Below are 18,197 nucleotides of genomic sequence, written 5' to 3' on the forward strand. Positions count from 1 at the left end.
GTCTTGTTTTCAAGCATTATAAGTTGGAAAGTTTTGCTTAAAAAAATTTGGTTTTGATTTGATTAGGTAGGTTAACAACCGAATGGAGAAAAAATAAGACCAAATATATTATGTTAGATATAGGTAGCATGAGTGAAGTTAATTAAAATTGGTTATTACTAGTAATGACGAGTGAGGAGGTGGACATAAGTGGAGAGTTTGGTACACAAGTAAAACAGGGCACCATATATAGCTAGCGGTACAGTAGGAAAATAAAAAATAAAGAATACAGTGTGGTGGTATATATGACGGTCACACATAAATTTGTTTCCAAAAAAGCATGCAGTAGAGGTTGGTTGGAATTGGAGCAAAGAGGGAATAGCATCATCAGAGCATGAACAAACTAAGATACGGGCATGAGCAGGAGCACCGAGCACATATATATATAAATCGAGTAAAACAGCTCCAGGACAAAACACGTTGTTTTCCAATATATATCCCAATGCCGTTTTGTTCCTACTCCTAAGTCGTATGATGGTATTGTTGGCATACCATCATACGACTGCTCTGAGACTGAGTCCACCAGCACTGATCGTCATCACCATTGTGGTGGTGGATTGAGCTAGCTGGGAGACAGGAGGTACTGCTCTTCGTCTGTACTGCTCTCTGCACACACGCAAAATTAGCCACTACTTTGTTTCTTTTTCTCGTTTTTTTTTGTTTCCGTTACCCACCCGTATATCTCTCTTTGTACGTACGAGGCTACGAGCTAGCCAAGCCTCTCTCATACAGTCATACTCATATAATTCCCAGCGCTAGCTCACCAAAAAAAAAAACACAGGCTGTCCCTCCCTCCCAAGTCCCTAGTCCCATCCTATGAGACTCAATCCCTTCCCAACTCACTCCCACCCTCATCCCCATTATTATTATTATAATAATAATACATATTTATTCCGCTTACACTCAGTCCCGCCCGTCAAGACCCGCTGGCCCCGCATGGCCTCCGCCCCAACCGCCACCCCCCGCCGCAAGGACAAACTCCTCGTCATCATGGGAGCCACCGGCGCCGGCAAGTCCCGCCTCTCCCTCGACCTCGCCACTCGCTTCCCCTCCTTTGAAATCGTCAACTCCGACAAAATGCAAGTCTTCAAGGGCCTCGACATCACCACCAACAAGCTTCCCCTCCCCGACCGCCTCGGCGTCCCCCACCACCTCCTCGGCGACTGCGACCCCCTCCACGCCGACTTCACCCCCGCCGACTTCCGCCGTGTCGCCGGCCAAGCCGTCTCCGCCATTACCTCTCGGAGGAAGGTTCCTCTGCTTGTGGGTGGCTCCAACTCCTTCATTCATGCGCTTGTGGTGGACCGGTTCGAACCGAGTTCAAAAGTCTTCGACGGCGGCTCACTCTCCAGTCTCTCCTCCGAGCTCAGGTACAATTGTTGTTTTCTCTGGGTCGACGTCTCTTTGGCGGTGTTGACAGACTACCTGTCGAAGCGAGTGGATGAAATGCTCGACTCGGGCATGCTGGACGAGTTGGCCGAGTTCTACGACCCGGACGAGGACGACTCGGCGGCTCCGACCGGGTTGAGAAAGGCGATTGGGGTGCCCGAGTTCAGACGGTATTTTAAAAAGTACCCACCGGGGCGGAGGGGGAGTGAGGAGGAGGGGGACGATGATCCGCGGCAGAGAGGAGCATATAAAGAGGCGGTGAGGGCGATCAAGGAGAACACGTGTCAGCTGGCGAAGAGGCAGATAGGGAAGATTCTACGGCTGAGAGGGGCAGGGTGGGACCTACGGAGGCTGGACGCGACGGACGCCTTTAGGGCGGTGGTGACGTCAGATGACGGAAAGAGGTGGTCAGAAATATGGGAGAGGCAGGTGGTGGAACCAAGCGTGAAGATTGTGAAGCGCTTCTTGGAGGAGTAGGTCTTCCAGCTTTTTCCAGCTATACTCTTGTTTCTTTTTTTAATTAAATTTTTTTAGTTGGTTAGCAATTTTGGGGGAAATCTCCTTTGGGAGCGCCCGAGTGGGCTCTCGGGCCATTGGGACAATAGTACCTTTTACAAATTTTGGCTTTCGGAGGGAAGCTCAAACGGAACACAAATACATCAAACCAAGAAAAAACAAAAGTTTTGCCAGCAAAAGAGTTTTGTCTATTTCGCAACCTCAATTAGGAAATTCTGTGAATTCTCTTCTCTTAATTGTTTTCGGAGTCTTAAAAATCACATATTTAGTGTGTTAGTAAGGAGCAAATTACACATCAAACTCTTTCAACACTCATCCGCTTATTATTATTATTTTTTTGGTTTCTTTTGTATTTTTGGTGTCAATTGCATATGGTACAAGATTGGCCTTTTTGCTTTTGCAGCAGCCAAAGTGTCCAACACGCGTTACTAAAAAATTCTTTCCAACTTTTTGTTTGAATCCAAACAGAAATTAATACCGTGGATTTTATATACCAAATTGAGGGAATAAACAGATCTGTCATGTATGATGTATTTGACTTAAAATTTATATAATTAATTGATTGTTTTCTGTGGGTAATTGACTTTATTGGAGTAGCTGAAGCTACAATATTTGATTTTTCCAATCGAAAAAGGGGAAAAAGAATCTCCTTAAACTAAGTTTTATTACCAAATGCCAGTAAAGGCACTAATAGGAGATTTTGTAATTTTACTAGATTCTATTCTAGATCTTGTCAATGTTAAAATGATCAGATAAAAAAAAGATCTTAGTTTCGGTTTATTCCTCAGAAATACAAAACAGAGAACAGAAAACTGATGATACTTGATAAATTCTGTCCACCTTTTTTATTTTTTTTAAGGACCACGAATTAATGCAGCTTCACATAATTATCAACCTGCAATTGACTCATATATATATCACATGTGCCCACAAAATCTGAAATGGAGGGAAACAAACCAAGTAAAAAAACTCCAACTAAGCAGCTAGCTAGCCTCATTTGCAATGGGACCAAAGGCCTTATTAATTAGTCCCACCAGTTATTTTCTTTATAAACTGGACCAACAATCGTGTCTTGTGACTTGTGAGGTATTACTTAGCCATATCCTAAGGGATAAATCTTGTATGGGGCAAGCCCACCGAAGACTCACTCTATCCTAAGTGATATCTTACTTGATCTGATCATTTAATTTAATTCAATACTCTTTTGAAAAGTGTGTGATTCTCGAAATATATGTATATATATATATATATATATATTAGTGCAGACTGCAGAGTTACTAGTATTAGGAATCTATATGCACAGGGCTATGAATTAAGTTGAGGGTAGGATGCTAGATACTTTCTTTGCATTCGATTCCTTTCCTTCTCTTGCCCTGCAGCTGCATCAAAATAATTGCAGCCATTAGATTTGGAGAACGACACCTGCTCAGTTGTAGTTGTAAGGTTTAATTGCACTTGTACTTTACACATACAAGTCATGACTAGTCAATTTGGTGCTGCAGAGTAAGAAATTTCTCAGGTTCTGATCGACATCAATTTAAGTATGGGAATTGCAACCCAGTTATGTGTAAATCTCCAATCACCCTGCTCAGGGATTTTGTATATTGAAACTTAATTAGCGTTTTCTAAACTCAAATTATCTGCAGGATATGTTCAGATTATGAAGCAAATTAAATTGAAGCTAGCGAGTACTTGTTGCCACTACTAGCTGGTATTGGGGAAGTTATCACAATGGCCATTTCAGATGACAAGCTAGGGGCCAATATTCGGATAAATCTTGTATGGCGCTTGCCCCATTGGGGCATCTCTCACATGAGGTGGGACCCACAACCATGTGGGTCCCACCTCATGTGAGAGATGCCCCAATGGGGCAAGCCCCACCGAAGACTCACTCGCCAATATTCTATTAATTGCGTTTAAGGTTCTGAATCTTCTGAAACAAGCATAGAAGCTTCTGTGATGTGATGTGATGTGAAGCTTCAGGATGAGATGATCCATTTGAGGTCTTTAATCAAATCCCTTCAAAATGTTTTTCTGAGAAACCCCAATTACGTGTACCTTGGTTGGTTAGTATGACATATTTGTGGGGACCATTATCAATTGGGTCTCCCTCGTATTTAAGGCTTAAGCTAGAGCAAGTGTTTGTTTTTTTGGTTCGATCACTAAAATTTAAGGAATATGTGTTTCTTGCTGATCGATTATATAATGTAATTAATAACTAAAGAAGAATTGAATTCTTGTTTTTGTCGCATGCATATTTTCCTGTTCCATATTACAGTTTTTGTTTATTATTGGATGCAAATTGGCTGACAAGTGAAGAGCATGGGGGATATAGTCTAATGGGCCGGTTCTGCCAGCAATGGTGCATACTATAGGGGAGACATCTTCTCGTGGACATAGACCTTTAAATTATTTCTATAATCAACCACTCAGGCCTCAGGCTAGGATGAATGAATGACAACTACAACACTTATTAAAACTTTTTTCTTAAATTTTATAATAACTAGCACACATTGAATTAAGAATAAGACAAACTACACACACATATATTCTTTAATTTTGATGGACCAATTATTAGTTGAAGTTCTCTGAACTGAAAAATTTTAGTTAAATTTACCACTTGCACCAAGCACAAACTTAATGCAAACTATTCCTTGATAGTTAATGCTCAAATCGTCAAGATGCAGCATGTACAATGCGCATGAAATGGCACGTACAAATGAAAAATTAAGAAAAATGAACTAATAAATTAAACTATTGGCTTGGGGACCATGAATGAGAATTGAATGCTGATCATCTCGTAACTAACACAAACATACATGCGTATTATTATTGCTCTTGCTGGGTATGTTTGTCCTACTCAAGACCAAGTTGAAGTCACAAGGAAGGAAGCATATATATATATAAAATAGAAATTATAAAACAACGATATATGTGTATAGCAGTATAGGTTGGTTCTCCAAGGCCAAGCGTTAATGCTATGGAAATGAAATGGATGGTCAAGTCGCATTAGGTAGTAGCTAGCTAGACTAGACAGTTACACACTGTACGTGCTTAATTGTAATAGATGCTACATAATATTTGGAACAAATTTTTTTCAGTTTTGTTTTAGCTTTAGCCTCAATAAGGCAATTTGGTGGGTTCACCTACTTTAACCATCTTAATCTTGGTTGTCAATATATTAATTAAATCTAGCATTGACGGCCTAAACAAACCCACCCAGAAACTATTTGATTGATCATTATATTGGAAGTGGCACACGTGGCTTGTACGAGGCATGCAGTAGAGTAGCAGTAGCTAGGAGCAATGGTTGAAGGTGGACATGCTGGTTTTAATGAAGCTCCTGCATGTCCCATCCCAAGAATTAATGTTGCTTAATTGATGAATATTAAAAAACAAAAATTAAAACAAAGAAAAAGGAACAAATGATGAATGACAGAAAGGGAATGTTAAAGGGTAATGAATGGGAGATCCAAGGAGGAGTGTACTCAGAAGAGTGAAAGACAAAAGCATGGAGAAGTGAGTAACTCAGCTACTTTTCTCTGATCGAACAATTTTATTAGAATATATGTATGCCACTCATTGTATAGGTAAATGAATACGCCTAAAGCATATATATATATATATATATATATATATATATATAACATGGTAGAGAGGAGCATGATGGTTTTGTAGCAGAAACCAAGAAGAGGAAGAGGGCTCTACCTTAGCTCTGCCCTCTGCTACGAGTAGTGATCGATATTAGAGATCGAGGAATGGCAGAAAGAGTCAGTGCGCGTGCGGTTGCTTTGCGCACGATCCTATATAAACTCACCCTCTAACATCACCTACATTAATAATATAATCTTTTCTTATACTTTTTCAAGAGAAATAATATAATCTTTGTGGCATGGGATTGGCATTGGAAATACTCCAATATTTGGGCTTTGTTTGAGCACTACGTATCCCATCTCTAAGGAATAAAATTTTGAATTTTCAAAAAATTTTGATGGAAGTTTTGATGAAAATTTTAAAAATTTTTAAATTTTGACAAAAATTAGACGAAAACGATGAAAATACGTAAATTTTGAATAAAATTTTATCATATATTTATTTAACATATTATCTACTACATTAATAAAAAATATTAAAAAAACCAAATTATATGGTAAGTTTCATGTGATATGTGATGAATATAATGTATGCTGGAGACAAATATTGTTAAATAAAATTAATATAATGAATAAATAAAATTACTATATTTTTTATACTCTATAATCTATACACTAAACCTTATACTTTATATACTCTAATATTATATTAAACCCTATATACTCTATATTCTTTAAAATATGGTATAAGATATTAGGATTTATGTCATTTAGAGTATTTTTAATTATTTTTTATATAGAAATATATTATGATTTAGGATTTAAAGATAACTAAACGAAATCTCAAAATAATCAAACGAAATCCAAAATCTTTTTTTTTTCTTTCCAATTGCCCAAAGACCTCAAACCTTAATCAACCCTAAACCTTTTTTGTTTTTGTTTTCTTTTTTTGTTTTTGTTTTTTTGTTTTTTCTTTCCTTCCTGGCTTCCACTTCTTCCCATGACCTTTCTTCTTCCCTTTCATCTCTATCTCTCCCAGCCATCACTGCTATGCGACTCAGCATATGGCATATAATTGATATAGCTATTTCTCTTATCTCTCCTCCAGTCCTCCTTCTCCAGCGCCAATCTCTCTCTCCCAAGTCCCTCCCCGATCTGATTTTCTCCCTCACGGATCTCTTCTCTTTTCTCTCTATTTTCTCTCTTGTCTCTCTTCCCTCCCCAATCACGCAAGAACTGAGTTTGTAACTGCCAAAGAGAAGACATATAGAGAAAAATGGCTGGTTTTGTTACTCGGAGCCGAAATTTTGAAAAATTCGATAATTTGGACGAAATATTAGCGAAAAATTCATGAACTGGTGTTAAAATTTTCATACCCCTAAAAAACAAAATTTTCAACAAAATTTCGCCCAAAAATTTTGAAATTTAACTCCTTGGCCATCTCCATGTTCCATTTCCAACCACAATTAACCAGGATGTATTTTTATGTATATAGAAAAGTGTTACTGGCTGCTCTCTCTGACCCTTTACAAGCACAATGAGAACCATGTGGGGTTTGCAATGCCACCATTCTATTATTTTAAGATGGTGATGAGTTCACCATTTTACTGTGCCCTCGCTCCAATCCACCAAGGGCTCATCTATATTGACTGATTTTCACCGCATTTACTAGTATATGTATATATTGTTTATCTAATAGACACACAGGCATTGGACAGGCTGGGCCCTTAATTTTGCCAAAGAATCGAGAATGACCCTCATGAAACAAATTAAAATACTTACCAAAAAGAAATTCAGGCACAAGTGGTCCATTACTAAAGGAATGCGTTTTTAAATTTGAATCCTCACCAACGCAAATTATTAAATGAATTGATCGACGTAATGGATAATTGATTTTTCACCATATTATTGCCTTTTTTTCTGAAATATTATTATTAATTATCTTTGAATATCTTTATTTTCTTTTGACTGTTGCTAACTTGCTATGCCTAATTGACATAGCTATGGTCCGCCCATTTGAATGTAGCAGATGAAAATATATTTTGAAAGAGATTTCCAATGTTTTTTTTCTGTTTAAAGTTTCAAACCTTACAATTTTGGTCCAGTATGCAACATATACTTTTGTTATGGGTTATACACATGCAATATATATAATAAAAGCTGTTTGTTTTTTCCTCTCTGGTTATAATTACCTAGAAGAAAACAACAACAAATATAGGAATTGTCAGAAAAAAGAGGCCGTAAAAAATGTCAGAAAAGAGGAAATTTGTTTAAGGTACGAACGCAGCAGAACTTGACCTTTGAGGCTTAGTAGATACCAGCTAGATAACTGCCTATATGAAAAAGTAGAGGCAAAACTGAAGCAAATTATGCTAATCCATTTTTAATTTGCCAATTAATCCTGCCAGTTGAAACATCCAGAAGAAAAAATCAAATAGAGTTCCTAGTTACACATTTAAATTGGCGCAATCTTTAGCCCCTTCTCGAGGTCAAGAAAACGTGTTTCATCTGCGAAATTGCTCTTGCTGCCTGCCAATGTTAGGTTCAATTTCAGTAACAAGGATTCTATTTACACTTCTGTTGGGTCTTCAAGTTGTTCTTCCTTTTTAACAAATTTAAGCCCAACTTAGTTTAATAGATTCCTTGATCCATTTTTGGTAAATTTAATAGATTAAATTACTGTTGAAATATATTGCTACCCGGCCGTTCAACATTATAAGCCGGCCCAGTTGCAGAAACGGAAATAAGTTTGTGGTGAAGGCCGGCCCAAAGGATTGGGCTGAATTGAGCCTACAAGGGATTAGAGATGTCTTGGTAACTTTTTCTTGGACTTGTAATAGTATAATAGAGTTCCCCCGCTAAGTTGTCCAGCCCACCTCCAAACCGTTTGAACGAAGTCATGGTCATCCTATTTACTTCTCCCAGCAAAAAATTTACCTTAAATATAAGTAGATATATAAATATCAGTTTAATTTCTTGTTTTGATATGAGACCCATTAAACTTATAAATTACAACATTATTTTGTATAATTGTATGCTGGGTTCTCGCGTTCCTACAAGCCACTCCAACCTTGGTAGCCTTAAATGTATATTTTCATTTATTGGACTTTTAAAATCGGCGTCTCATTGTCAACATAGCTGGATTAAGATGCCAAACTCTTTTTGTTTCTTTTCCAAATGGTTGGTTTTGACCAGTCACCAGAGCATAAAATTATCAAAAACACAAGCATAAAAAATTTGAAGAATTTGGCCTTGTTGAGGTCAAGATTACGATGTCAACGTTGAATATATATGTATATACAAAACCAAAACATAAAAACCTTGTATGATTCATAGTCAAAGCTCAAATTCGAAGTACCGGCCCGCTAAAAAGCAAGGGTCGAATAAAAAATTAGCAAGTTGATTAATTAGTAGAGCTTGAGCCTGACAGAGGTGACTATTCAACATGAGCAGAGCATATTTTTGCCCCTATAGCTAACTAATTAACAATCACGGCTGACCATCGACCGCCATATATAGATCTTATATATAGATCTTATATATGTTACTGTCAAATTGTCAACGGTCGGAATCGCTGGCTTAATTAATTTAATTGCCTTCGATATCGATAATCACTATCCCTATTATTGTATATATATATTGTATGAGTTTATCTCTTCCCCTCTGTCCCTCCATATAATTAAGCTCTCCTCGATCTCTTTCGCTCCATGTATCTGAAATTCTGAATTAATTAAGCATGAACGTCTCTGGTGCAGCAAAGTTGGATGATGAGAGTAAACAAAATGGTAGTTATTCACGGAGGGATGAGAGGAATGGGAACCGACCCTCCCCATTGAAGATCAATAGGGAGTCTTTCCTTATTCAGAAACCTTGTTCGAATTCTTCTTCATTTGCCCGCATGGCCCCGGTTATCATTTACACTCAATCTCCCAAGATCATCCACACGCAGCCCCGTGATTTCATGGCTTTGGTGCAGAAGCTCACCGGCCATCACCGTGATCACCATCATGAAATCGATAAAACCATGATGAGTACGAACACTACGTCCTCTGTAATTAGCAGCAGGAGCCATGACGATTATGACTCGTCTAATTCCATTCTTACAGATGATCAGAATAACTATGAAAAGAATGGTGGTGCTGGTGATCATGATCATCATCATCATCATGTTCAAGCAGCTCTCAGCTCGTCTCCGACTCCCACACCCAATATGTTCAGCCAGCTGCAGCAGCTGTCCAATCCATATTTTGGAGATATTCCATTGTTTACGCCAACATCGACGTCTGCTTACAGATACTCTAATTCCACCTCACAATATGCGTCGTCTCCAAACGTTGCTGGGTCCTTTTCGCCTTCTCTCTTCGAGTTCATCAAATATTAACATATAGCTAGCTGCTGCCTACAGATCTACCCTTAAACATAGGAAGATCATCTTCATTCATATATAGGCGGCATTAATTGCTTGTCCATGGCTTAATTAATTATTTGATTCTTTCTTTCCTTTTTTAATTGTTTCTGTTTCTATAGATCACGTGTTCATTTCCATATTGTGGCCATGTAACATAGTACTGCAAATTAATTAAGGAAGATTTATGTATGGTTATTGGCTTTTCTTTCTCACAATTAATTAAGGCAGTTCTGTTTTGATTTGGGGGACGGGAGATCGAATTTGGAATTTGGGTGCATGGGCCAATTATGCAGCCATTCTAATTAAGTATCATCTGCACAGTTTTAGGACTTAATTAATTACCCACCAAGCTGGTAGCTACATCTCTCTTCTTCCTAGCCCTTGTTCTGAAATTTCATATGGTTCTGGGTAGAGCACATTAGCACGCACTCCATAACACATGCTTGCATATTATGTTGACATATACAATTCAGCACAAGGAACGTACCTCCCAATTCAAGAACCCTCTTTCGTCTTCCCACCTAATTATGGATCCATATAATATTTATATATTATAGCCTCAACTCTTGACTTGACCACAAACCAGATGACTCTTGATTCTTCAAAAGCATGGTTAAACAATGCATGCCACTGAGTCATGTCCTTACATATATCTTACATTTCAAGTTGTATATTTCTAGCTGGAAAAATATTGCTATTTATTTTTAAAAGTATAATTAGGTCCAAGTCTCGGAATTATCTAATTAACTATGGAGTCTTCTTCTATAAATTTTGTAAAGTCGAACATTGGGGAAAAACAGAAGAAGACGCCATGATTTTGGTACAAAGCTCGGAATTAATTACGATCGATATATTATTTATTATTATTTTAATTTCTGGATAGTTGAGTACTGAATGGTAGGTCTCCATTCTCCAACATACGATCAAATGGCCGGGAAAAAAAAATTAAAAAGACACCAAACTGGTCTGACTTATGCTTGATATCAACCAATATATTCACATCTTGGGCTAAAATATATAGTTTTGGCCCAAAACTGAAATAATTTATTTTTTAGCCCGAGTGTTAAGCCCAAATCTAGGCATAGGAAGGAGGTCCGACAAAGTGACAACGCCTAGAACATCGAGATAACGTTGCGTTTTCGTTTTGGTGAGAAAAGGTGAAAGTGGTCACGTACTTGAATGATTGATTATGGTATACACTGTACAAGGTTCATTTGTTTTATGGCCAAGTATAAGAGGAGTGTAACTTTTGTTTTAGGGTAATTAAGCATGCTCAGCCTTGCGTAAGCAACGTATACAAAATCTAAACGCCACACTAGCTATTTGGTTTCAGAGATTATATAGGATCGGGGTTATATATGATTCTTCCCTATATATATATATTATCAAATTCTTCCCTGAGAATTAAATTGGTTTTTTTCTCAACCACGCACAACATCTACAAAAGTATAATCAATCAAAAGGAAACTGTCTGCTAAGGTAGTAGCTAGGATTTCTTCCAGTTGTGTTTTTCGAATTTTGGTTGCCCCTCTCATGCGCCAAAAGACAAACAATGTTGATTTACTAGCTAGGAGACTACTCACAAGTCACAACATAATATTGCGTTAATTATATATATTCTAACATCATTAGGCGCAAAGCTACACAGCTTAAGTTGTCCAAGAAACCATGGCATTATTGCAGCCTAACTACTTCTATAACGTATAGCTTTCCAACAATGCATAACAAATATATCTATTATTTATTGGAGAAATGAACATAATATTATATTGTATTTGGTTTGGTTTGGTTTGGTGACATTCTTTCCGGTCACCGATCTCTATCTCTTTCTCAACTTCATTTTCTATGTATATATATAATTCTTTTATAATGAGCTCCTTAAAAACATATATATTCCCTTGTGGTTACATTAGATAAGATTAATTGATGGAGGTGCACAATGACTGAAATATATATATATAAACATATTGTCTTCATTTAACCACCATACAAAAATTTATTTCTCAATTATTATATTAATATATACAACTAAGGTGTGGTTAGATGCCCAGATAAGAAAAAAAAAAAAAGGGTTTCGTTAGATGTATCCCACACATTCTACATATAAGTTGTCCATGTTGTTTATATAGACTATATTTATGTAGGGTTAAACAAGGAGTGAAATTTTGCCGAAATTTTCGTTTTTTGGGGGATCCGAAATTTTATACCATAGCCGTTAATTTTCGTTAACTTTTCGGCGAAATTTTGGTAATTTCGATAAAATTTCGGCCAAAATTTCGACGCAGCCTCACTTTCAATTTTGTAAACTGTCAGTGAAATTTGGCGACTATACACTCAGATCTGAATCTGCCCAGCCCCATTTCCTTCCATTTTCATCTCTTAGATCTCTCTCTCTCTTCTCTCTCTTCTCCTCCTGCGCAACACCTTTCTTTCTCTCTTTTCTAGTTCTCTGTCATCTCTCTCTCTCTGTCTTCTCCCCTGCAGCAGAAACTGCTCGTACCCAGCTGCCTCCGGCCTCCGGCGTGATCCCCTGCCTCCTCCCCCATCGTGGCCTCCGGCGTGACCCCCTGCCTCCTCGCGTGACCATCTTGCCCTGCAAGCTAGGCTGCAAGTCTGCAACCAAATAATCATATACAGATAACCCACTGCTGCGTTAAGAATTTGTAACTGTAGCTGTGTATATTCATTATAATTTATGTTTAACAAGCTACGCTAGCTGTATATATATGTATATATATAGATATGTTAATCACGTGTATGAGTGTATCTTTCTGTTAATGTTTGATATATATAATTTTCCCATCTATTTACTGGGTTACAATTATTTTGTATAAAACATTAATTTGTCAAATTGACAGAAATACTGTATGGCTTTTGATTTGTAGATTTAAGTTGGTAGGTTTTTGGGTAATAAATAACAAAATAACTTCCATGCCAGTCAGTAATAAGTCACCCACCACCACCATCCAAATGTATTATATATATATATATATTAATATATTAGTATATACTATTAATAATAATATACTTATTAGTTAGTAGTTACTTGCTTTAACTCCACCGAAAACACAAAGCACCACTTAATGAGGTCTTGAGTGTCACTTTATACAATAAGGTGATCATTCAATCTAATAACACACTTTTAATTGTTTGATTATTTCAACTTTTTCTTTTGGTCAAGAATTGTTTATACAATTATACTTATTAATTATATACCTCTTTATATTCTATTCTGATGTCAGTAACTCAGTACTCAATTATATATGGATATATATAATATATGTGTAAGTGTGTAACAAACTAACAATTACCAATGATACATGATATACTCATATACATCATACATGCAGTGAGTATATGAATCAAAATTAAGTGTATGAGTGTATCAATGTTATAAATTATAATATTTTGGTACCGGCTTTTATTTTGCATATAAAACTTTGGAAACTGAGTGGTACTGCTATTATGGCTCATCTGAGATGTTATTTATATAATTATTAATTAGTGACTTATTTTTTTAACAATATTTACTTCCAGCATGCATTATATTCATCTCATATCACATGAAACTTACTATATAATTTGATTTCTTCAATGTTTTTTATCAATATAGTAGATAATATGTTAAATAAGCATACAGCAAGTTTTATTCAAAATTTTCGTATTTTAATAGTAATTTCTGTCGTTTTTATATAATTTTGTCGAAATCGAAATTTCCGCCGAAATTTCCATCGAAAATTTCCTCGAAACCGAAATTTTACTCCTTGGGGTTAAATAGTCCTTCTTCGGTGGTTTTTTTTTTTTTTTGGCCAATAATCCTTCTTGAGTGTTAGTTTGGTTAAAAACTTACAATTTCCTGGCAAAATTCTAAAGTCAAACAATGGAATTGACAACTGACAATAACGTATTATACAATTCAATAAAGCTTTTTATTTATTTATTTATTCATTTTTAAAAACTTCATTTGGTTGCACGTGATACATATTTCTAAATTCATCGCGAGGAAGTTATCAGGAAGCTGGCTTACAAGCAGTATCCCATTTTTTTGTTAATCACAACTCACAAAGCCACGAAACTTGGAAACCAAATTGAAAAGGAAAAAACAGAAGCAAAATCATAATTCATTAATCGGGGGGGGGGGGATAATTAAATTATTTACAAAATAATGGGCTAAGATTATTCAATATCTATTATTTCCGTGTACAGGTTAGAACAGATAAGACTTAACCGCGCTACAACACCGAGTGACGGCCGAGTCACATCCACTCACCTCCGACTCATCAAAACAATCGTCGGAAACAATAACGGCGTCCGCGTCCCACCACGTATCGTCCACGTCAGTATCCGTTCCCTTCCGTAACGGCGATCCCACCTTCCTCACGTCACCGAACGTCAAAGCCCCCGTGACGCCATCCTTGACGTAAACCTTCTCGACCCCACCCGACGCAACCCCGACGATTCTCCCGAGTTGCGGGCCCCACTCGGCCAGTATCGCCGGAATCCGACCCCCGACGCGCGTGTCCCAGACTCCGAGCGACACGCGCCCCGATACGTTGGTGTCGGCGGAGAGAACCGTTGAGGGAGATGACGTGGCGGTCGCCGGCCAGCCGCAAAAGGAAGTTATCTTCTTCTGTTTGTCCATGTCGTAGACGGAGACGAGTCTTTCGGAGTGGTCGTCGTGGTCGAGGTCTAGCCCTAGAGCTAAGCTGTCCCAGAGCTTGACGACGCTGTTGCCGTTGGCGAAGTCGGACCAGGAGAATCGGTGGTAGCCACCAAAGCTTCTACGGCGGCGGAGCCTTAAATTACGATCGTGCCCCCGGTCATGGCCGTAATGAGCAGAGCCTCTGACATTGAAATTTTGATCCATGTCAATAGAAGGAGCGTGGTGATTCGAGGATTGTTCGCTATCGGATAAGGAGGAGGAGGAGGAGACGGAGCAGGTATCGTCGTCGTCGGTGTAGTCGGAGTAATCATCGTGGTCTTGGATGAGGTTCTGGGAAAGAGGGTCTGAGCGTAGAGAACGGAAGCTTCGGAGTCCGGTGATGAAGAGGTTGATTTTAGTGATGATTGTGGGGAAGGAAGCTAGCAGTGCAATGATTAAAGCTCCCCATTTCCAGAAAGTGTAAGGCTGAGAGAGGTTTTCGATTCCGGTTATGCGAGCCTCGAAATCGCTTATTCTATTGACTACTGGTATTTCCATGAGATTATGAGAAAGAGTAAAGGCTGGAGATGAACAGAGAGAGAGAGAGAGAGAGAGAGAGAGAGAGAGAGAGAGAGAGAGAGAGAGAGAGAGAGAGGAGGGTTGGGAAGGGTGGGGGGTCGGGGTTTATAAAAGCATAAAGAGGATGATTGGAAGTGGTAATGCTAAAAATAAAGAAAAGGTTTCATTTGAGAAAACTGATGTGGAAGATAACGACTGGGTCTCTGAAATTGGAGGATATTCGCTCCACGTCAGAAAAAGGTAGCGGACCTTTTGTATTGGTGGTGAGGTTGAAAGTTGGATCATGGATGGAACACAAAGTGCAAGGACTGAAGCAGAGAAACCAGATTGAATCATTGAAATGGCTGACTCGGAGGGAGGCCGATGTGGTCCAAACCCAGTGGTGGTCAGACATTTGACGGTTCAACCATTCGGATCTTGACACGCGGTGACACCTCATTCAAATGCCTGCTATATCTTTTTCGACATGATACAATCGCACTGCAATTTTAATACAGATCAAATTCTCATAACAAAAAATGTAAAAACACGAATGAAATTCATAGTATAAGGGGTAGCAACTATTATCCTAATTTTAACTTCTTAAATTATTATGCATACACGTATAACTAATTTATAAATTAAAATATTAATATACCATGCATTATATTTTAAATTAAGAACTCGTTTGACACTGCTTTTAGAATTGTCAAAAGCGCTTTCAAATTAGTAAAAACGCTTTTAATAGCTTTTGACAAAAATAAATAGAAGTCTTTCTGAGTTATAAAAGCATTTTCAAGAGATTTTTTGAAAAACACCTGACATATGTTTTCTCAAGAAACACTTTCAAATACTTTTATATGAACAACTTAAACGTTTTTTAAAAATTTATATGTAGTTCTTAACATAAACGCTTTTGATAAAAACACTACTAAATAAAAGTACTTCTACGAAACAGTATCAAACGAGTCCTAAGAGTTTGAAATCAATTTAAATATCGAAGGTGAATGAAGTACGAGTTAAAATTAGATTCAGTTAAAAGATTCGATTTCCAAAGATATAACAAAAAAAAAAAGTTTTTATTTCTAATATTATTGAATTCATGTATACAATACAAGTGGGTCCAATGTTTAGTAAAACTGTTGTCTTTAAACCTATGATATGTATTTGGCTAAAAAAAAAAATTTAGATATGTATAATGTTCTATTGTCCTATTCCAGTTTGACAGGATAATATCCATAAAAATAAGTAAAATCAACATATTTGAGAATATTGTATTATGAAAATGAAAAAATTTATTGGTGGGGAGAAGTGGTGTTTTCGGGTAGGGTGGTCCGGCACTGGCAAGTAGGGATATATAATTGTGATTGGTATTGATCGCGTTGGTTGTTAAGGGCTGTGGTGCCCTCTGTTGCACGACTCACCGACCAAGAACGAAACGTCCAAATATGTTTGGCCCACTTTATAAGAAATCACACGCACTTTCTCATTTCGTACAAACAATTTCATTTCAAGTGTGCAACTCATGGTGCGCACTGATCACAGACGCACTAGTGCAAGTCTAAAATTGCTTCCATGCCATGTATTACAAGAATTTCATAAAAGAAAAAATAGATGTGAAACCTACTCCTATTAATCAGCACGAGAGAGGTGGTTGAGTCTTGAGTGGTTCACAATAATAACAACAATAAATTAGTGTAGGATGCATCCTACTTAACTAGTTTTTATTATACTTATTACTAAAATGTAACAATAAGATAACATTTATAACCCTTATGTCATTTAGCTTTTTTTTTGTTTCAGTTTTTTTTTTTTTTTTAGTTTTATTCATTTTGAATTTTCTTTGTTTTTTTGGTATATAAAACTTATATTTGTCCATGTAGTGAAAACATATTTACAGTTGTAGTTTCAGTTTTTTAACCCAGTTTCATAGTTTCAGTTCGCAATTTTTAAAACATTATCTACAAGTTAAATTTAAGTGTTAGCTAAAGTGGTTTTGGTTAAATTTTTAGCCTGTCAATATCTTAAAATTAACGCATTATAATAACAATGATGTGGATATACACATATTTGTTGCGGTTGAAGAATCAAGAACCTATTTAATAAGTTTCGTCTTCTCACAAAATGGCAGAGGAAGGTTAGGCAATACAACTAATTATGAATTAACTGTCAAAACAAAATTCCTAATTAAGTTGACGGCCATTTTATGGTCTCCCTCTGAAAATGAATGAATAATATTTATAAGTATACAACTTGGATTACAAATATTATTGAGAGCTTTAATATTGGAAGGTCAGTCAGAAATTAGTATGCCCCTTTCTCATTACGATCATTTTTCTGGTCTACCAAACAAAATGGTAGGTATAGGTTCCCAATTGCGAGATATATAGACATATACTTACTAGTCATGGTCAATATGCTACTATAATTAAATTTCATGTAGCTTATATAGCCCATAGGTCATTGATTCAAATGTAGCATGGGATGTAATATTTTTGGATAATTGATAGATATAAGCCACACCTAGTGATAAGATATGTAATATCTTACCAATAAATCATTGACATCATTAATATAGATTAAAACCATCATAATAATGTACCTCCGTGCCAATTTTCCTAATAATTGGAGTTTAAAAAGTCTAATATTTCAAATAAAATAACACATTATGGTACGATGATAAAAATATGGCCTAAACAGTCTAATTAATTATTGCATACAAATCTTTACGCGTATGACGCTTTTAGAAGTAATTAATGACTGTGGATATTGAGTCATTGACTTTGAGATTAGATTAACTAACAAATAAATAAGACTTTGAGCTAGGTTAGAGTATACATGATATATTATCAGTTTTTGAACTGGTCATAAAAGACCAAAGCAAACCCATATGAATTTACTTAAATTTTGGTCCTTTTTCTTGGGGATAGCATATTCTACCTTGCCAGTATGTAACTTCTGAAATAAAATAAAAATTATCTGATCATTATACGTGGTTAAGTGATTTTCTTCAATGATTATATTCCAAGTTGATAAGCACTGAGTCACTGAC

At 36.8% G+C, this 18,197-nt stretch overlaps 3 protein-coding genes across 3 annotated transcripts; 2 read left to right on the top strand and 1 right to left on the bottom strand.

The window, feature by feature from the left end:
• The first annotated feature begins 969 nt into the window (after positions 1-969).
• LOC147295461 (adenylate isopentenyltransferase-like) lies at positions 970-1,905 on the top strand. The gene has a single exon (XM_086234029.1). It carries the CDS (start codon positions 976-978, stop codon positions 1,903-1,905), a length of 930 nt encoding a protein of 309 aa, XP_086090155.1. The 5' UTR covers positions 970-975.
• A 7,341-nt stretch (positions 1,906-9,246) lies between these two features.
• Positions 9,247-10,054, top strand: PDE337 (VQ motif-containing protein). Its single transcript, XM_086234301.1, has one exon. It carries the CDS (start codon positions 9,274-9,276, stop codon positions 9,916-9,918), a length of 645 nt encoding a protein of 214 aa, XP_086090427.1. The 5' UTR covers positions 9,247-9,273; the 3' UTR covers positions 9,919-10,054.
• A 3,996-nt stretch (positions 10,055-14,050) lies between these two features.
• On the bottom strand, positions 14,051-15,217 carry LOC147295463 (uncharacterized). The gene has a single exon (XM_086233472.1). The coding sequence runs from the start codon at positions 15,143-15,145 to the stop codon at positions 14,153-14,155; it is 993 nt and encodes a 330-aa protein (XP_086089598.1). The 5' UTR covers positions 15,146-15,217; the 3' UTR covers positions 14,051-14,152.
• Between the last annotated feature and the right edge of the window lie 2,980 nt (positions 15,218-18,197).

The sequence above is a fragment of the Dryas octopetala genome, chromosome 2 (assembly GCF_963921425.1).
Source record: "Dryas octopetala chromosome 2, drDryOcto1.1, whole genome shotgun sequence".
NCBI classification, from domain to species: domain Eukaryota; kingdom Viridiplantae; phylum Streptophyta; class Magnoliopsida; order Rosales; family Rosaceae; genus Dryas; species Dryas octopetala.

Excerpts from the sequence above, each read along its gene's own strand:
- LOC147295461 (XM_086234029.1), top strand. The coding sequence starts at position 976 with ATGGCCTCCGCCCCAACCGCCACCCCCCGCCGCAAGGACAAACTCCTC.
- PDE337 (XM_086234301.1), top strand. The coding sequence starts at position 9,274 with ATGAACGTCTCTGGTGCAGCAAAGTTGGATGATGAGAGTAAACAAAAT.
- LOC147295463 (XM_086233472.1), bottom strand. The coding sequence starts at position 15,145 with ATGGAAATACCAGTAGTCAATAGAATAAGCGATTTCGAGGCTCGCATA.